The sequence below is a fragment of the Oryctolagus cuniculus genome, chromosome 1, assembly GCF_964237555.1.
Source record: "Oryctolagus cuniculus chromosome 1, mOryCun1.1, whole genome shotgun sequence".
NCBI lineage: Eukaryota > Metazoa > Chordata > Mammalia > Lagomorpha > Leporidae > Oryctolagus > Oryctolagus cuniculus.
Window position 1 is genome coordinate 229,660,224 of NC_091432.1, and position 20,870 is coordinate 229,681,093.

General features: G+C 39.7%; 1 protein-coding gene across 2 annotated transcripts in view; it reads left to right on the forward strand.

Annotated features, from left to right (window-relative positions):
• Positions 1 to 20,870, forward strand: part of PBX3 (PBX homeobox 3) — a 227,781-nt gene that overhangs the window by 165,036 nt on the left and 41,875 nt on the right. For both annotated transcript variants that reach the window (XM_051855254.2, XM_051855265.2), the window contains exons 3-4: positions 2,582 to 2,823; positions 15,732 to 15,922. In XM_051855254.2, the coding sequence (XP_051711214.1) occupies positions 2,582 to 2,823; positions 15,732 to 15,922 (433 nt within the window). The remainder of the gene's footprint in view (positions 1 to 2,581; positions 2,824 to 15,731; positions 15,923 to 20,870) is intronic.

The window sequence follows — 20,870 nt, forward strand, 5'->3', positions numbered from 1 at the left end:
AAACCAAGTATTGCTGTTTAGCGATCCCATAGTCATTACTTTGCTCAATAGAGAAAGGAAGCAGATTCACTGTTCCAACTGGAGTTTAAAGATGCCTTCATTATTGATAAACAGCCTTTTCCATGCTGTCTAGTTGCAAAGTGCTCTAGTAGTTTCCACCCAAGAGTATGAACTTTTTCTCATAAAATGATTTTTCTGATGAGATTTGATGCATGTAATTTATATAATAAATACAGAAAGATCACATTAAAACATTTTCCCCTGTTCACAAGGCAAATACTTAAGTATTCATTTGCTTAGGATTTTAAAAAATAAGATATTATTCATCACAAAAGGAAAATATAATGGTAGCTGAAAATACCTACTTACACTTGTTACTGCTATTGAGCTTAAGGGTTGTTTCTGTTGGCAAGGTGGTGGTAGTTTACGTGCATTTTAGGTACGTATAGAAATGTTAGAGTCGGCTAATCACTTTATGCCTCTTGCATTTCTTTCTGATGAATGTCCTTCTGTCTCCTGTGTGATCTGCTTCCTTGTGTGTTAGTCACTGTGCATCTTCTCTTGTTTGCCATAGTTGTTCAGGGAAGTGTAATAATTTTGACTATGGAATGTTGATCTGCTATTAAAGAACCTCAACCTCATGTCCACAGGGAAAAGACCAATGTGTGTAAGTACAAGGGGAAAAACTAGAAACCTGGAGCAACCTTGGAGGTAGAAAAAGCCACATTTCCAGAAGCGCCGATGTACGAAAATACAAAAAAGTAACAATACACAGAATTGTGAGCAAAAATTGAATATAAAAGGGAGACATTTAAGAAGCTCTCAATTTGTATAAAACAAAAACAGATCCCAAAGTGCAAGATCAGAGATTACTGAAGCCCTCACTGACTTCCATATGCAAAAAAAAGTTGGTATGTGAATGATGAGTATGATTAGATTTTAACATTTAACAAGGTGATTTAGAAGGGAAGAAACCAAAAATGTTAAATTTAAAATACCAACTTACTTAACATGTGGCAGTTCTGGAACAATTTTAGGAAAAATAGCAAAGCCCTGTTTATCTTTAGTTATCAGTGGTGTGTTGATAAAGATTTTATCTCTTAAGAGAGTCATCTTTTTGTTTCCCTAAATGAATTTATTGTCTTAGTGTATTATAGTTTTCAAGCCTTATTTATTTGCCTCTGAACAGGCAACAGATATATTTTAAAATTATGGTGAGTTAGTTTTATTGCTCAGTTGAAATTATTCTGAAGTCTATTTTTAAATGTAAGTGACAGCTTTAAAGTGTTTTGGGGAGGACACTAAAGCTATGCATTTGAGTTAAGACAATCAAGAGTTCCATCATGCTGTGGGGCATCTAGGAATGAAATCTCTCCTTAAAAGAATTGATGGTAGTTTTAGGAAGCATATAAAAAAAATCACAGAGCTGGTGATCAGCTGAGTACTTGGCAGCTTATAGATGTTACTGTCATGTAAGTTCCACCAGACGTGTGTGCACCACTGTGGATAAACAACAGGTACAGATGCGAAAGGCAGGACCCAAATGCGAACATGCCAACTTCCTCCCTCCGTCCCTCCCCGAGAAGCCTGTAACTAGTGTGGGAACCTGCTTTTAAACAGATTTACAGAGGTTAATTGGGCTGGGATATTTTAGATTGTGTTACACATTAATGAAAATGCTGATTTTGAGCTGTTGTGACTCCAGTGCTTTTTATACCATGATAATTATTTTAAAACTTTGTCTTCCGTGTTGTTGAAAACATCTTGGCAGAAAGCCTGTGCGACCTGATTAAACCTATGACTTGTCAGCTGTGATCTATAGTACTCAGAAGAGGTTGCTGAGTGGGCATCACTTAGGAAGTTCTTGATTTAAAAGCAAAATTAGATCGAGACTACTGTGCCCAGCCCTGCATTGCCATGTCAGTGGCACACTCTAAATACTGGATTTGGTGTTCTGATTTTATAGTCTGCTGGCGATTGCTTAACAGCAATTCATTTAATAATATATATTTAAGTAAAGTGAATTACCTCATAATGTATGTATTTCTCCTTCGAAATTACATGATGGAAAGGCCCATCGAATCCTGTTTATTTTCCAATTTTTTGGATATAGCTGAGGAATGAATTATTTTATGGGAATTCTAATTTTATTTTTCCAACTGTACAGAGAGAGAATAACTATCCTTTGATGAGTTTGTTTTATATACCTGGAATTATTTTCTTCCCTTATTAAAACCCTCAATTTCTTACCCCCTTCCCATTTTATGCTTAAATCATCTTAATATGAGAAGCTTGGATGATTAGAATATTCTAAGAAGCCAGGTTAATCTTTGTCTAAGGATCTAATCTATGATAAACTGGGGCAGGGGGAAAGAAATGAGAAATTCTAGGATGTGTGTAAATATTTTGAAAATAATTCTGGTACTTACTCAAACTTATTGATCAAATGTGAATAATGAAGTTCTCCGCATGAATTGTAGTTCGCTGATATTGTTTGATCATTTTCTCAAATAAACAAAATACTCACACTGTTTGTCCTCTGTTTCTCGCTTCTTCTCTCTGTCTCTCTCTTTCCTTGAAGGTCTCAGCATCAGAGGAGCCCAGGAGGAGGACCCTCCCGATCCCCAGCTAATGAGACTGGACAATATGCTTTTGGCAGAAGGGGTTTCAGGTCCTGAGAAAGGTGGGGGATCGGCGGCAGCAGCTGCAGCCGCGGCAGCCTCTGGAGGTTCTTCAGATAACTCTATTGAACACTCAGATTACAGAGCCAAATTGACCCAGATCAGACAAATCTATCACACAGAACTGGAGAAATATGAACAGGTCAGCAGCCGCCACTCTCATAGTCCTGCACAAACCCTCTATTGCTCTTCTATTAGATCGTGCTAACCAGTTCCGAGGGCTGTGAGGGGTAGGTGTTAACACAAAGAGCAAAATAAATAAGGTCAGTGCAAAAACCCAAGTGACTTGTTGGATTCCTGAAGACCCTTTGAGATTTTGGAGGTGAAGCTAAAACTGTTTTATCCCATCTACTTATTTAAGTTTTCTCATTCTCACATTCACGTGCCCTCACTGCGACACCTGCAGCCGTCGCCTCACCACGCAGTGCTCCTCCAAGCTCTGTGCAGCTCACGTTTATGCATTGGCCTTGTTCAAAGCTTTAACACCTTGTAAAGGGAAGCATTGCAGAGTAACCCTTACCTCCTACGTGTGAGCTCCAGAATGTTCCTAGGAATTCATTCTTATGGATTGTGCCATATTGTAGGTGAGGGAACTACACAAAGTAAGCAGGTTCTGACCTGCTTCTCTGAGACATCCCAGGATAATTATGGGATAATTATGGGTATCCAGGGAAAGGGAGTACTAGGCACCATGTGCTAAATTCCTGATTAGGAAGAGAGTATGGATTAGAAATCCTGTTCTTGGAAATTGCATTAACTGTACTTCATTGATTCTAAGATATCTTTGATTTTAAGTGTGTCATTATTTTATGTGCCAGCAAGGAAAAAGTCACATTGCTAATTTAACTTTAACATGCATTGATTGTAAAATGCTTCCAAACTTAAGTTATATTAAAATGTGAGGAAAATGTATGAATTCTAACTGCATACAATGTTGATTTAAATGTATTTTAGTTGTTTGGGGCTAAAAAGAATTCTTATTCAGTAAGAATTCTCACTTGGCAGGTAATTTTTAGAAACCCATTAATTTTGGAAACTTTTAAACATACGCATAAATAAAGAGAATAGTACTAGGTTGAATCCTATGCAATAACCAAGTTTTGAGGTAAAAAATAGTTGTGTATTGGTAATTCTGTGGGATTCAACATAAAATAGAGAGCCCCCAGTGTATCTATCTCCTATATAAACAATCATCAACATTTTACCAGTCTTATTTTGTCTGGCTCTCCGCCTGCTTTTTTATTGGAGGGATGGGGAGAAGTTATTTTTAAAACAAGTCTTAGACTTTGCATCTTTTTTTTTTTTTTTAAAGCCTTTACTTATTGGTTTAGAGCAGTTTTAGGTTCACAGCAAATTTGCCAGGCATGTACAGAGAAACCTCATACACCCCTGCTCCCCCTCTGGCACAGCCTCTGCTATCGCTGACGTTCCCCACCAGAGGGGTACAGTTGTTACACTTGGTAAAACTACACTGACACATCATTACCACCCAAAGTCCATAGTTTACATGAGGGTTCACTTGTGGTGATGTGCACTGGATGGGTTTGAACAATGTGTAATGATGTGTGTCCACCTCTGTAGCATCATACAGAGTATTTCCACTGCCCTCAAGATCTACTGTGCTATCCATCCCTCTCTCCTGCCATCCCTCCTCCTCACTAATCCCTGACAACCTTGTCTGTGTTAATGCTGATTGTCTTGTAAGCTCCCTGTATAGTTTCCATTGTATATGTTGTTTTCTTTTTCCGTTGCTTATTCTGATATTGTGGCTATGATGGTATAAGCAAATGCTGAATTGTGTCCTAGAGGTGAGTGTGTTTTAAGAGAGGGTAGAAAAACTTAGTGTTATCTTAAAATACATTGACAATACATATTCTGTTTTTTCAGTAAGACTTTCTGGGATCTAAAACTATCTCTAGTCTCATTTTAGGAATAATTTTTAACTTTTTGTGGAAAATGTGCAAATAAGAATTTTAAAGAAGTTATTTTGTATATGTACATAATATATACTAGCTTTCTGATTTGACATATGAATAATTGAGAAACTAAATAAGTCATGGTTGGAGAGGTTGCTCTGAGCATAAGTATTAGAAAATGATTCTAACTTGTAGTATAGTCCTAATTACGTAACATCATGCTAAATATATCTACATGTACTTACCAAGTAAATGCCACCAGTCTCCTTGCATGAAAATGTTTCCTTTTTGGCCAAGGAATTAAGTTGTTTCCTTACTGTCTTCTGCCATGCTTTTTCACTCTTGTCACCTTAGTTTCTCTAAGTAGCCTTGTTGGAAGTTGGGTGAAGCTGGCATCTGTCAATGACAACCTTGAGCCTCATTGTTTTAGAAATGCCATAACAAAATCCCCATGAGGTTTTTAGTAACCTTATTCCTAGTTGATAATAGAATCAAATCACTAGGTGTAGGTTTTTGTTTTGTTTTGTTACATGTAATTTCTTCAGGAATTAATCTCTTTTGGGAGGTATTTTTAGATTGAGAAGCAAATTTTAAAATGTAATCATTGGTATGGGCATTTGGCCTAGCAGAGAAGCTGCTGGTTAGGATGCCTACATCCTGTAGCAGAGTGCCAGGGTTCAATTCTGGGTTCTGGCTCCTAATTCCAGTTTCCTGTTAATGCAGATCCTGGGAGACAGTGATAATGACTCAAGTAACTGAGTCACTGTCACTGCCATGGGACACCTGTATTGAGTTCCTGGCTCCTGGCTTTAGCCAGCCAACTCCCAGAAGTTGTGAACATTTGGAGAGTGAACTAGCACACGAGAGCTTGCTATATCTCTAAAATAAATAAATAAATAATTTAAAAAAATGAATCTTATTTTTAGGTGTAGTCAGTAGCCTGATCACCATTTAAGTGTGTATTTCCTTTCTCATTTTTATACTTTCAAAAGGAAAAATATAGACATATGAAGTGCATCCAATATTTTAGACAAAGAAATACATGAAGTATGATGATTAGTTGGCATATTCAGTAGACTTCTAATTTATAAACTTGGTTCAAAATTATTTTTGAAATGATATTGCAGCACATAATTTTCTTGTCTTTGGGATGGGCTTTTATGGCCCTTGCATGTAAGTTCTCAAGTTATTAGAATCAGTCGTTTTGACATAAAACAGTCACTGTTTCTTTTCAATTCTTTAGGATACGAGGGCTTTAACTGGGATGGACTTCTCTAGGATAAGCTTTGGTGTTATAAGGAGGGCTAAACAGAGCTAAGTGAAGGGAAAGACTGGCATTTCTAAACTAAATGGTATTGTTATAGATGAGAAAATGAAACTCAGGTCAAGTGATTTGCCCAAGTCACACATCTAGTTAGTGTTAGAATAAGGCTTTGAAATCAGTTTATGATAATATGCCTTTGTTTTTCACTGAATTATGCTAGTACCCATGTAGAATTGGTACATAATTTGGGTACATTCTGATTTTCTCTGATTATTCCACGTTGTAATGCATTTAAAATGGAAACAAAGCAGATGGAAAAACATCTTCTTTTTTTTTTTTTTCAAAAATTGTTTTTTTCTCCTAAAAGTGAATGTGGAAAGGCTGAATGACAGAGCTTAATGGTAAACAGGAAGAGCATATATGTTAAGGCAGAGGCTTCATCAGAAAATTGTGTTGAGTCTTTTACTAAAAGAAATAAACTACATTGGAATCAAAGAGTTATTCGCTCTACTGTGCTTTGCAATGAAGCTGTAATGAAAATGTATCTGAAGCCTGTTTAGATTTAGATTGCCATAAAATTAACAAACACCACCACTGCAGTAAATTAAAGTACCTTATAAGCACAGCCACATTTACAAAGCTAAGCAGACTAGAGCTATAGTTTGAGTAAAATTAAATCCAAGCTGCAAGGCTCCGTGTGTTTTGAGGATGCTATCGTTTCTAAAGTCATATCCCTCCCCACCCCGAAAATGTCTTGCATCAATGTCTTTCTTACATAGGCTCATAATTAATGTTCCTGATGATAACCATTTACATCCCCTTGTAAATGCTTTTTGAACTATTAGACGTGGGATATTTGAGTACATTAGAGAAAGATTCTTGAATATTACTATCATCCCAAAGGAAACAAAACTATTTTACTTTTGTCTTGTTGATTCTGTCACCCAGCAGGAATATAGTAATCCCCAAAGCTTGTAGCAAACTGTCTTATAATACTCTATCTTGGGCACCCTGATGCCTTCTTTATCTGAGCGGCAAACATGGTTGCTTTTCTATCCTCTTGCTGATTATCTACAAGTTTTGAAAAATGCCTTTACAGTACCTTTCAAATTTGTTCTTATGATTAATGGCCCAACTACTAGAATAGGTGAATTCCTGATGAACCTCTGCCAAGGGTCCTAGGAAGTCTTGACTTTAAGAATCGAAGGCCTTTAATCAGGATGATTTTTCTTGGTTCCACCACCTCCCTACCAGAAGGAAATGGACACATTGGTTTTTGCAAATGAGATTTGACTTCAACATTTGTTCTCAGTTAAAAAAGAGAAGATATTTCATGTTCTGTGCAGCTCTCCCACTTGCTTGTGCCAGAAGAAGTGCTGTACACAGGCAATTCACTTTATAATTTACAGCTGCTATAATAGAGGTGACATATTGAAAGCTATCTACTATAATTATATTGAAATACATTTTTACTGAAGGCAAAAGTGTTGTAAGGGTCCCAACCCTTCCCAAGCATCTGGGAACATGGTTTCTGAGTTCATGGATGTCTTTCAAATCCACTCCAAATCAGGCAAAGCACTAGAACCAAGTGTGTGTAATGAACATGCTCAAGATTAGTCAGGTACCATCTGGCTGTAGAGGACTTCAGATTGTAGGAGATTGTTTGGGAAATGGAGAATGAGTACAGAACCTAAGCCATTGTAAAGGTGCATCCTTGTGCCTTTAGCATAGCTACAGAATTTATTTTCATTTGCAGGCAAAATTGTCCTTCTTAGAAAATAATTTTATTTTTTTAGATGAAAACATATGGATATTATCATATTGTGCAGCCCATAAACTCCTAATTCTACTTTGCTGTTTCTTTTTTTTTTTTAATTTTTTTATTTTCTTGACAAGCAGAGTGGACAGTGAGAGAGAGAGACAGAAAGAAAGGTCTTCCTTTGCCGTTGGTTCACCCTCCAACGGCCGCCACAGCCGGCGCGCTGCAGCCAGCGCACCGCGCTGATCCGATGGCAGGAGCCAGGTACTTATCCTGGTGTCCCATGGGGTGCAGAGCCCAAGTACTTGGGCCATCCTCCACTGCACTCCCGGGCCACAGCAGAGAGCTGGCCTGGAAGAGGGGCAACCGGGACAGAATCCGGCGCCCCGACCGGGACCAGAACCCGGTGTGCCGGCGCCGCTAGGTGGAGGATTAGCCTAGTGAGCCGCGGCGCCTGCCCTGCTTTGCTGTTTCTTGAGAATTAAGCAGGGTAGGCAAAGACACCACCTTATGTGCAATTTTTATGTTCCGTTCCCAAGCAAGGCCTTGTCTTTCATTGCTCCAAGGGAAGAGTTTTGCTTCTTTCATGCTGAGGCTTTTCCTCAGCTGAAAGGAGGTGAATGGAACCTCTTTCTGCCCTCCAAGTTCTAGCTTATTGGCTCTTTGTATTAGCTGTATCTGTGATCACACAGTTAATTCATAAAATGAATTGTTCTGTATTTGAATAGTCTTTTCCCCCTCAACTTCTTTGGGAGCTATGTTTATGTTTACTCAGGCAGCAAGAAGGCAGAGAACTATATTAGGTAGTCTATAGGGGCTTGCTTGGGGCAGAGTGACATGCACAAAAATAGGAGTTTCATAAAATTGCTATTTTTATTATCAAAATAACTGGCATTTATTGAGTATTAATCATATTCCAGACTCTGTGCAAAGAACTTAATATATATTGTATAATATAAACCCTACAAAAACCTCATGGGATGGGTCCTGAACCATGTAATTAGGTAAGAAATGTTGAGGCACAACAAATTTTTCATCTTCCATAGCATATTGGTCTCATTCTAGTTGGCTTGGAATGAATCTTTAAATGTTGACTTTTATCCCAAACTGAGAAGAATTTGTAGGTTTAATAATTGCATTCAATAAATACAAAATCCATAGCATTAGACTGGAGTTACTTGCAAGGTGTTAAGGACATCTAGAAAATGGTTGTAGTGAGAATCTGAGGGCTGTCTACTTTTAATAGAGATTTATTCTTTATGTTGAAAGTAGATTTTCGAATAGGAGGTGTTACGATCTGTTGTCCACAATCAACTTGACAGCATCCTCTAAAATCAGTGCTTGCACACTGTCTGCTTTTACAGTTTTACATTTTATGGTGTGAACTTACAGACAAGAGAAGGGTTGAATCTTGTCTCCACTACTGAAAAAAGCACCATCACAAACTAAAGAAAATGCTGAAAACCAAATATGTGTGGATCTCAGGGAGGAAGTTTTATTAGCCTAAAAATATCACTAAAACATTTATCTAAAATCCAGAAATTTGAAATGCTCAATTACTTGGTTTTGAGTTTTGAGAAGAAAGGGACAAATGTCAAGGAGAAAGGCTTGTAATAAGCACTGATTGAAAATATTTTTATCAGATAAAGCCTTCCAGGCTTAATGTTCATCATGGCATTGCAGTGTGTGTTTTAGAACACACAAACAAAACGGCATCTAGTTAGTTTTCAAAGCTGGATTAAAAGAAAAAGTACTGGCTGGCACCGCGGCTCAATAGGCTAATCCTCCACCTAGTGGCGCTGGCACACTGGGTTCTAGTCCCGGTTGGGGTGCCAGATTCTGTCCCGGTTGCCCCTCTTCCAGGCCAGCTCTCTGCTGTGGCCCGGGAGTGCAAAGTGCTTGGGCCCTGCACCCCATGGGAGACCAGGAGAAGCACCTGGCTCCTGCCTTCGGATCAGCGTGATAAGCCGGCCGCAGTGCGCCAGCCGTGGCGGCCATTGGAGGGTGAACCAATGGCAAAGGAAGACCTTTCTCTCTCTCTCTCTCTCTCTCTCTCTCACTATCCACTCTGCCTGTCAAAAAAAAAATTACTCCAATCATAAAATTTAAGAAATCAAATCTCATTTGGTAAATATTCTAGTTGCTCAACAAGTACATCTGCGTTTCTGTTATAAACACTGATTAGAAAGTTCTTAACTGACAGTTTTACCTGGCAAAGCAGTAGGACAGTGAAGTTTCTCCAAATATCTATTATGATAATGGAGCCTTACAGGAATGATGGAGGGTGTGGTAGCTGTTTGAAGTGAGCTTTCAGTATCATGAGCAGCACTGATCCTTGGGTCTGTTCAGGTGGCTCTTCCAAACAACTCGAATCATTTGATCATTCTTAAGGCATTTTTTGGTTTAAAAAAAAAAAAAAAGTGTGCCTTTAAAGGGTCGGAGATGAAGCAGTCTTGTGCTCTGCTCTGAAGCTGGTGCAGGCGATGCTGTGAATGAGGCTGTAATTTACTTTCACGGGTGTGGAGGAAAAAAATCACTTTGCCTAAAGTGTATGCATCTTTCTTAAGGGTGTACCCAGATTTTAATTATCTAAATGTAAATACTTAACGAATTTTACTTAGAGTAATGAGCTAAAGTGCACACTACATAAATGAGATGTTCTAATTAATCATGTATGAACTACTGGTTTAAAGAAAAGCTATGTGAATTCTGTGAATGTTGGGCTATTGCCAAATTGCTAATCAGCCTTTGCATTCATAGATGGTTTCACTTAATAAGTCGTGAGGCATTCAGCAAATGTTTTAGGAAATTATGAGTTTTTAGACGCAGAAACTTTCTTGCTTTAATTTTTTTTTCTTCATTTGAGCCTTTGGCTGCTTCTCAGAAATCATAGACAAATACTCATTCAAGAGAAATTAAGGCCGGCGCTGTGGCTCACTATGCTAATCCTCTGCCTTGCAGCGCCGGCACAACAGGTTCTAGTCCCGGTCAGGGCGCTGGATTCTATCCCGGTTGCCCCTCTTCCAGGCCAGCTCTCTGCTGTGGCCCAGGAGTGCAGTGGAGGATGGCCCAAGTGCTTGGGCCCTGCACCCGCATGGGAGACCAGGAGAAGCACCTGGCTCCTGGCTCCTGCCATCGGATCAGCGCGGTGCGCCGGCCGCAGTGCACTGGCCTGGCCGCGGCGGCCATTGGAGGGTGAACCAACGGCAAAGGAAGACCTTTCTCTCTGTCTCTCTCTCTCTCACTGTCCACTCTGCCTGTCAAAAAAAAAAAAAAAAAATTAAAAAAAAGAGAGAAATTAAAGTCCAGCCAGAAAAAACTAATAGAACTGGCATCTCTGGTATCATTCACATAGGAGTGTTTAATTATTCACTAAGACATATGCCCCTGTCATAGGTATGTTACTCTAATGCGTGTGATAGTTTGGAGGAATTAGCAAAGTTGTATGAGTAAATTGGAAATGCTTCTATACTCCAGTACAGCAGTTCTCAAACTCTTAAAAATTATTAGAGACCCCTCTATGAGGGTTTTTTTTTTTTTTTGTGGGAGGAGTTATATCAGTCAATTTTTATTATAATAGAATTTAAAACTAGGAAATTGTAAGTATTAATTTAAGAATAACTGTAGGCTGTTATGTTAATCCAAATAACTTTAAAACTCTGTATTTTCTATTTAAACACCCTCAAAATTTAGTGAGAATTGTTTTTGCATTTTCACAAAAGTCTTTAATGTTCAGCTTAATAGAAATCGGTTTGATTGTCATATCTGCTTCTGCAGTCAATCTGTTACCATGTGGTTGAGGGACAGGAAGAACATCTGCCCTTCTGCTGATACCTCATTGACAAAGAGAGGTGTATGCATGACCTTTTCAGATAATTGTGGATATTCTTTTTGATGCCACACCAAAACTTGACAATTTGTAGTTGTGTAAAGGTTGGTTGCACTATGAAATTTGAAACCATATAAATTAACTTTTGGTAATCTGTTCCTTTAAAATCCATTGGTCTAGTTTGTACTTTGAGTAGATCTTCTACCTATGCAGTTTTTTGTAGCATGAATTGATGACTTCAGAAGTATTGGTTCACTGAATTATGCATATCTTCCCAATGTTGACACGTTTCATTACACAATATCAAAATATAATTTATTAATATCACCACTGTCAATCAGAAAGTCTATAGGGAGACTGTCAGACTCACAGTGGTAGATGCAAGTTTTCTGAAATTCTGATTTTTTTTCACTTGAAAACTCATATTTTAACATTGGCATAAATTCTGTCACTTTCTTTTGATGTGACAAGCTCACTGGTTCATTTTTGAGAAAATGCCTGCCAAATATCCAACTTCAAATAATCATAATTTATCAATTTTGTTTGAAGTAAAAATGGTGTTCCTTGGAAAGAGTGGCTTAGCTCACAACTTGAACACCCGTTCCAGTGCTTTTCCTCAAGGCAGGCATCCTTCGGTGTGACAGAAGTGCTTTCTGCGGCTTCCCACTTTGTCCACACGGAACAGTAGAGCTACCCAAGTGCTGAAATGTAGTAAGATAAATAACGCGCTGCTCCGTTAAGGACACTGCTGGCCTTGGTGCATGCTTGTGTGAACGCATAGTGGTGAAGGGCTGAAAAAGGAAAACTCGTCTGCTGTGGTTTTTCCCCAAAGAGTTTCTCTTAGCACATTGCTCCACAAGATGCCTTCAGCTGTGCTGTCCAGCGGGATAGCTACCAGCCGTGTATAGCTAGTGAGCACTTAAGGTCTGGCTGTAAGTACTCAGAGCTGGGCTATTAATGTAAAATGCATACTGGAGTTCAAGGAGTAAAACATAACAGAATGTAAAATACCAAATTAAAGATTTTTAAAAAATTAATTACATATTTTAAAAGTTAATATTTTTCAACACTGATTAAATAAAATACATTGTTAAAAAATTTATTTCACCAGATTCTTTAGATTCTTATTATTTTTAAAAATTTCCTAAGTGGCTCTCGATAAATTTCTGCTATATAGCACTGATCTAAAGATATGAAGTTTTATGACCAAATTTTTTTGGGGGAAGTTGGATATACTACTTCTCCTTGAAAATTTATGATGTACTTTTACATAGAAATATAAAGGAATGCTGCAAAAAATTCATTTAGAATTTAGGTTAACCTAGCAAGTCCCCAAACATACTGTATTTTTTTTAAAAAGATTTATTTTATTTATTTGAAAAGCAGAGTTAGAAACAGGGAGAGATAGAGAGATCTTCCCTCCACTGCTTCACTCCCCAAATGACCAAAGCCAGGGCCCAGGATCTTCATCCAGGTCTCCCATGTGTGTGGCAGGGTCCAAGGACTTGGGCCATCTTGTGCTGCTTTCTCAGGCACATTAGCAGGTAGCTGCATTGGAAGTAGAACAGCCAGTACTCGAACTGGATGCCAGCACTACAGGCGGCAGCTGAACCTGTTACACCATAGCACTGGCCCCATGCTGTATTTTTGGAACATCTGTTAATATTCTGTGGATCCAGGGGCCAGTGCCGTGGTGCAGGTTAAGCTGTCTCTTGCAGAGCCAGCAGCCTATATCAGAATGCTAATTCAGGGCCGGGACTCTGCTTCCATTCAGCTCCATGCTCATGTGCTGGTGAGGCAGTGAAAGATGGCCCAAGTGCTTGGGCCCCTGCACCCACTTGGGAGACCAGGATGGAGTTCTTGGGCCCTGGCTTCAGCCTGGCCAGAGTTGGCTGTTGTAACCATTTAGAGAGTGAACCAGGGGTAGAAGATCTCTCTGTCTGCCTTTCAAATAGATAATAAATAACTCTTTTTTTGAGATTTTTTTATTTATTTGAGAAGTAGAGTTACAGAGAGAGAGGGAGAGACAGAGAGAAAGGTCTTACTGGTTCACTCTCCAAATGGCTGCAACAACCAGAGCTGGACCAATCTAAAGCCAGGAGCCAGGAGCTTCTTCCAGGTCTCCCACATGGGTGCAGGGGCCCAAGAACTTGGGCCATCTTCTACTGCTCTCCCAGGCTGTAGCAGAGAGTTGGATTGGAAGAGGAACAGCTGGCACATGAAGCAGCAGCGATTCGGGATGCCGGCACCACAGGTAGAGATTCAGCCTACTATACCACAGTGCCAGTCCCAATAAATAAATTCAAAAATGTGTATTTTATGGATCTAGCTATAGAACTATAAAATTTGCTAATCCTAGTTTGAGAAAAGTTATTAATCAATTTTCTTCATTTTACTGATGAGAAAACTGAAGACTAGAGTGTGTCTAGTTATATAATTTGGAAATTCTGTAAATATCTCCTTAGAGAAATTCAAGATAAAAAATGTATACATGTATTTCTTGACAGAGTGACCACTTATTTCCAGCTTGGCATAAACAGTTGAAATTGATAATACAGTAGGGGAAGATCTTAAATTTATTTCAAAAATTTTTGGTTTTCTTAAAGACAGAAGAACTAGTTTTAGTCTGTTTAATATTGTACTGTATCATAACCTAAGACAATAATTATTAACATTTTTTTAGTTATAAACTGTTTGAGAATCTGAAAGCAAAGAAAACTCCACAGATTCTCCTCCAGGAAATATACAGGTGCACACAGCTTGCATAGGATTTCAAGGATTGCAGATGGTCTAAGCCTATCCCTGGACCTGTGGATATTAACCACACTTACTCTAGCACTGACAGTGTAAATCTGCAGATGGTTATTGTATGCCCTAAGCAGAGGAATACCAGAAGTATATACCATAAGGTCATTACTCAGAAGGGACTTAGAATTTCTGAAGACTTTAAAAGACTAACAGTAAGCAAGACTAACTTTACCTCACCTTAGAAATATTTATAGAAAAGCTTAGAATATGTGAAACATTCAATATACTTGGTGGTTAGTTCTCTAATGAGCAGTTAGGAAAACCATAATGTGCTTTATGTGAACCATGCCAGGTTATCTATATGGGAGTGGACATTATTATAGCTTCAAAATATGTCTTGCATTGATCAATGATTGTTCTGTCTGCTCACCCTGCCAGGCCATGAGTTCAGTAGGATACAGACTTTTTCATCCTGCCTTTTTAACGAAAATGCCAGAAAATGTTCTTTTTCTTCAGATGTATATACTGATACTTTATTTCCTAAGGCAGTATGGGATTTCAATGGAGGCCCAGTTAATGTGGTTTTGTAGACTGAAAGACTATAGGTGAACTTAAATGGACAGTATCTGAGATTGTTAACTAGAATATTTGAGACCCAGATCTGATCCCTGTTTTCCTGCAGTCCCTCCCCTGAAGAGCTGAGCTGTTTACAGGGTGACGTGAGTCTGGGCCTATACCACAGCTACCCAGTGGTGTGCGTACAAGGCCCTTTATGTGCTAATCCAAACCCAAGTCCCCAGTTCTCTACATGCTCTTTTCCTATTAGCCATTCTCCCATCTTGCCACATACTCTTTGTAGAGTTTTTCTTATGCCTAGAATTTCTTTTGACTTCCATCTTCGTCTCCCTTTTAAAAGTCCTACCCATTCTTCAAAGCCCAGATACCGCTTTCACCGTGAAGCCTCCATATGAGACTACCCTCTCCTTGGAAATTACAAAGCACTTCTTAATAACTTCCTGGTAGACTTTGCACTGCTTGCTTTGTGAGAGTTAGTTTTTTATGTATTTTATCTCACTAAAGGCCAGGTCTACACCTTGCTCATCTCTGTATCCCTTACAACACTTGTAAGAGTTTGAACTACTTAGTCCTAAGTAAACATTTGTTGAAAAATGTAAAACCACAGAGAAAATAGAAGATGTTTAGTACATAGTTAACATATATTATTACTTAGACATAGGAGTTGGTAGAGAGCATCCTCTAATGGGAAAACTTTATTTTGGAACTGGGACAAAGGTGGTAGGAAGGGCACTTGAATGCTGTGTCTCCCTTGCATGTCTGACCATTCATAGTTTCAGAATTGGTGCCCCACCTACCTCACCACCATTTCACAAGTGTCCTAGCTTTCATTTTACCCTGCCCTGCATAATGCCATTGGTGATTGTAAATGAAGTGGAAAGTCAGATGAGTTCATGTCTGAGTGTGATGATATAAAATATCAGATTGCTAAGGAATGATTTTTTTTTCCCCATTACAGGCATGTAATGAATTCACTACACATGTGATGAACCTTCTACGAGAACAGAGTAGAACACGTCCCATTTCCCCAAAAGAGATTGAAAGAATGGTGGGCATCATCCATCGAAAATTTAGTTCTATTCAGATGCAGCTCAAACAAAGCACTTGTGAAGCCGTTATGATTTTAAGATCAAGGTTCCTTGATGCCAGGTATGTGAGGTCATAAATAAATCTATTGCATGGCTCCACCCCGCTCCCTTTCCCCCTCCTTCACTCCTTTTATATAATTTTCTATGAGATCAGCCGGTTGCTCATCAGTTCTTGTTTAATTCGGCTATCAGAGCTCTTCTCTGCAGTGGACAGGTAAAACTCTGCTGTGAAGTCCCTTGATGTCTGGGGGTGGCTGTGCAGTGAGCTGCCAGTTTCGGATTCAGGAGACGGATAGAGTGAGCACTACTGCTTTCGGGCTAGGTAGCCTTTCAATTCTGATGCTAGACAGGATTTTTAAGGATAATTTTCTGCATATAATTCTGTTTTAACAATGGTATGTATGTCTAAGAATTCCTTAAAGTTATGTTGCTTGTACATATTATGAGAAAATACTTAGAGGTATTGATAGTCCTAAGCAGGAATTGGTATTTCACCTGATAGAAGTTACCATAAAATCCCAGACACTATCTTTCTAATCAAGTGAGAAAGTCTCTCAGTTTCTCCTGTAAGGATGAAATTTCCCTTTTATTTGAAGCTTTCACCAAGTTTCACAGCAGTTAGGTAATACGTTACCTGTAGTAGTAAATTGTACGTGGTGACCTAATGAGTGACAGAATAGTCCAGGTCCTCATACATGCTACCTCCGTGGGGTGCCTCTTGGATGTTGTTGAGGCTTATAATCAATCTTCAGTTTCAGAAGGGAGTTTCTATTTTGTTTTTCTTTCTACCCCTTGGAATTTGACAGAGGTGATAATTATCATCTACATCTCACTATATTAAAGAAAATAAGGTCTTTTTTTTTTTTTTTTTTTTTGAAAACAAAGTATGTCGAACAGTCTTCATTCCAGAGCTCCTCTGTAGAGCCAAGTAAAATGTTTTATGGTGGGGCCAGTGCTGTGGCTAGAAGGTTAAGCCTCTGGCTACAGTGCTGGCGTCCTATTTGGGCACCAGTTCAAGTCCCAGCTGCTCCACTTCTGATCCAGCTCCCTGCTAATGTGTGTGGGAAAGCAGGGGAGAATGGTCCAAGGTCTTGGGCCCTTGTACCTATGGTGAGAGACCCGAAAGAAGCTTCTGGCTCCTGCCTTTGGACTGGCCTGGCTCCAGCTGTTTTGGCCATCTGGGATGTGAACCAACAGATGAGCAATATGTGTCTCTCTCTCTCTCTCTCTCCTTCTTTCTCTGAATCTCTGCCTTTCAAATAAATGAATAAATCTTAAGAAATATATAAATAAGAAAAATGTCTTATGGGGCAACATTTTGGTGTAGTTATCACCATGCCACTTGGGAAGCCCACTCCCCACGTCAGAGTGGCCGGGTTCAACTCCTAGCCTTGTTTGCGATTCCAGCTTCCTGCTGATGCACACACTGGAGGCAGTAGTGGTTCAAGTACTCGGGTCCCTGCAATCTGTGGAAGACCCACATTGAATTCTGGGCTCCTGGCTTCAGCCTGATGAGGCTCCATCTGTGTGTGGGAATTTTGGAGAGTGAGCCACTGGACAGGAGAGCTTCTCTGTCATGTTGCCACCTGATTATACTGCCATTTTTCTAATTAAGCAGAACTCTGTGTTGCTTTTGGTTCCTTCCCCTCCCACACTGAATCAGTGACTAGAACTCCCCCAGTGCTTCATTCGCAATGTGTTCATGTCGGCCCCTTTCTTTCATCTTTTGTTGTGCTACTTATGCTTTTCCTTTTGTTCCTTGACTAGCATGGTTCCCCCAGTCCTCTGCTTCCAGCCTTACTCCCCTCTCGCCCACCTTCCACTCATCTTCTCTGCTTCTCTGCATCACTAGGATGCCCTCATTGCTTTGCTTAAAATCCACAGTAGCTTGTCAGGGCTGGGTAACGCACACACATTCTCCTTAACTTGGCATTTAAGGCTTTGTTTGACCTGTCCCTCTCTGAATTACATTTCTGTTGTAAAGATTTTACTTGATTTTTTTCTATTTAAAAAACACCAACCTCACTTCAGAAAATTTGGAAAATACGTAGAAGGTTGAGGGATAAAAGGCAACCATGTTTTTATTTCCTAAAGAAAAAATAATCACAATAAATGTTTTAATATATTTCCTTCTCATTTTTTTGCTTGGTTTCTTTGGGGTGCTTTTTAAAAAAATGTTGTAATGGTTTATTATACATAATTTGGTCTGCTTTTTAAAAAATTTTCCATGAGTACACAAATATTTTTCATAAATATGTTTTTATTTTAAATAGCTTTTTAATAGTTAGAGGCTACCAAATGGATATATAATAAACAATTAACACATTGTATTCTTACTTTTGTGCTGTTCTCATTCATCTCTATTTTAACTTCTTCCTTCCTTCCTTTTTTTTTTTTTTTTTTTTTTTTTCCTGACAGGCAGAGTGGACAGTGAGAGAGACAGAGAAAAAGGTATTCCTTTTGCCGTTGGTTCACCCTCCAATGGCCGCCGTGGCCGGCGCGCTGCAGCTGGTGCACCGCGTTGATCCGATGGCAGGAGCCAGGTACTTATCCTGGTCTCCCATGGGGTGCAGGGCCCAAGCACTTGGGCCATCCTCCACTGCACTTCCTGGCCACAGCAGAGAGCTGGCCTGGAAGAGGGGCAACTGGGACAGAATCCAGCGCCCCGACCGGAACTAGAACCTGGTGTGCCGGCGCCACAAGGCGGAGGATTAGCCTAGTGAGCCGCGGCGCCGGCCCTTCCTTCCTTTCATAAATATTTGTCTGGGCTGAGGATATAGTGAGGAACAAGACAGGTTAGTGTACTTGACCCCATTGAGCTAATAGTCAACAGGTGAACAAATGTACTGTAGCATTCTATTCAATAGTGTCATGAAATGAGTGATGAAAAATAAAGAAAAATAGAGCAAGGGAAGAGGAGAAAAAAGATGAACAGAGTGCCCATTCTGGACAGACTGTATTAAAACTAGTGTTTTGAGGAAAATCTTTAAGCACTGAAACTTGCTGATTACCAGGACTGCTTCCTAAGGATTAATTCTCAGAAACAGAATTACTAGATGGGACTTTAAACATTTTTAGTGTTTCTCTATTACTGAACTGTTCTTCCTTTTGATTCATTCAAAATGAGATTCCTCTTGCCATAACCTAGAAATTCCTTCGTTTCCTCTCTCTAACCCACCCCCTCCTCTGCCTCCCCTAGCAAACCCTCTTGCAAGGGGGTCTTTAGTGGTGAGTCGTCACCTGAGAGGGTGTGGAACATAGCTTTCTGAGTTGTTGGATCTGGTAAAACAGGCACATCCTCTAGGCCTGGCCTACACTCTTTGCCTTCTGAAAATCCACTGTAATCACCCGTGGAGCCACCCTTAACTTCCTTGAGCCACCTGTTCTGCATGTGTATGATTCTCCAGGCCAGGCTATGCAGACTCCCTGTTCTGGGGTTCTTCGTGAGCATTTCTTCCCTCCTCCCATTGTTAAGCAGCAGCCAAGACTTACACACTTGCATTCCCCACGGACCCAGCAACCCTTCACATGATAATGGGCTGAAAGGCAGTAACTTGTTGACTGACCAGATGAGTAAAGGTTTCGCTTTATACTTCTAACAGCTGAACTCAGAGTCCAGAGAGCTAACATCAGAAAACAAAAATCATTTTAAATTGTTTGCCAAGTTTGAGCATTTTAATAAAAAGCACTATGTAACAAAAATTTAAAGTACTTAAAGTATTCCTAGAAAAGAAGTGCCTCTTAACACTGTTGCTATCCTTATTTCTGCTGATTTTCTCCCATGCTTGTCAACATGCATGCTTACTTTTTACTAACTGCATTCCTAATGTATGTACATAAAGGATGTATTTTCTTCCATGAAGAGAAAGGATATTAAGAGCCTAGAGCAGAGTCAGGATAGGAGAATGGCAGAGCATGGAGCAGAGAGAGTCCCTTCTGCCACAGAGACTGCTGTTAGTAACATGGGATGCTGACAGAAGCCAGCCCTCATCGTACTTTGGCCCCAGGCATAGCCATTTAGCATGTGGTGTACCCTGGGGGCAGTGAAACTTAGGGGAGATGGTTAATGGGCATTTTACAGGATGTTTTCCTGAAAATAAATAATGTGTATAAGACCAAATTCTTTCCTATGCCTTGACGTGAATGCAAGTACTGAGCTTGGTTCCATCTATTCTTGTAGTGCCTCGTGGCAAGTCCTCTGTATGGAGAAGGCAAAGTTGTTCGCTCTAGGCAAACATGCTCACTCAGACATATGATCCCTTCTCATTCTGGCTTTCCAGAAGGCCAGGCGCACATTTTCTTGGTAATTGGACAAGCCGAAGCATGTACCAGAGCAAAACTTCTCAGAATAAATTTGTGTAGGTCTCTCATCTCTTCTAATGGAAGTGCTGGAGTTTAAACACAGCAGAATGTCTCATGAGTGTTCTGTTCTGCCCATAAATTTATTCTCTCTTTTTTTTTTTTTTTGATGTTTTCTAAAACCTCCCCTAGGCAAAATCTGCATGAGCCAGTTCGTTCTTTCTTAGGCATGTTTCTTCTCATTCCTCCTTTCACACATCTCCATTTCCTGAAGTAATGTCCTTGTATCCTGTCTTCCCACCTACCCTGAGCTTTGCTGCTGTACTGCATGTTTTAGACTGAGAGTCACAAACTCCCATGTTTCTGTACAGTGGAATTGGGGCAAGGTCAGGGTTAGAGCAGATGGGTTCGTATCTCAAGGGATCTCCATCACTCAGCTTTAGCCTATGACTGCTCTCCCAGAATGTGGACCTGGTAGGATTGATCTTCAAATGTTTCATAAGAAGCCAGAAACCTAGGTTTCTATGAGCAGGTAATTACTATACGTTCTTCACAAACTACGTCTGTGAGCCTGGTAATGCCTACAGGTTTGACACGTGGTAGACCTTTCAACCCTGCTTAACTCTGAAGAACATGCCCGTTCAAAGCGCCTCCTCCTTGGGGTCTTGTCTTGCTTCTCAAGCAATGCATAATTCCTGAAGGAATGCTCA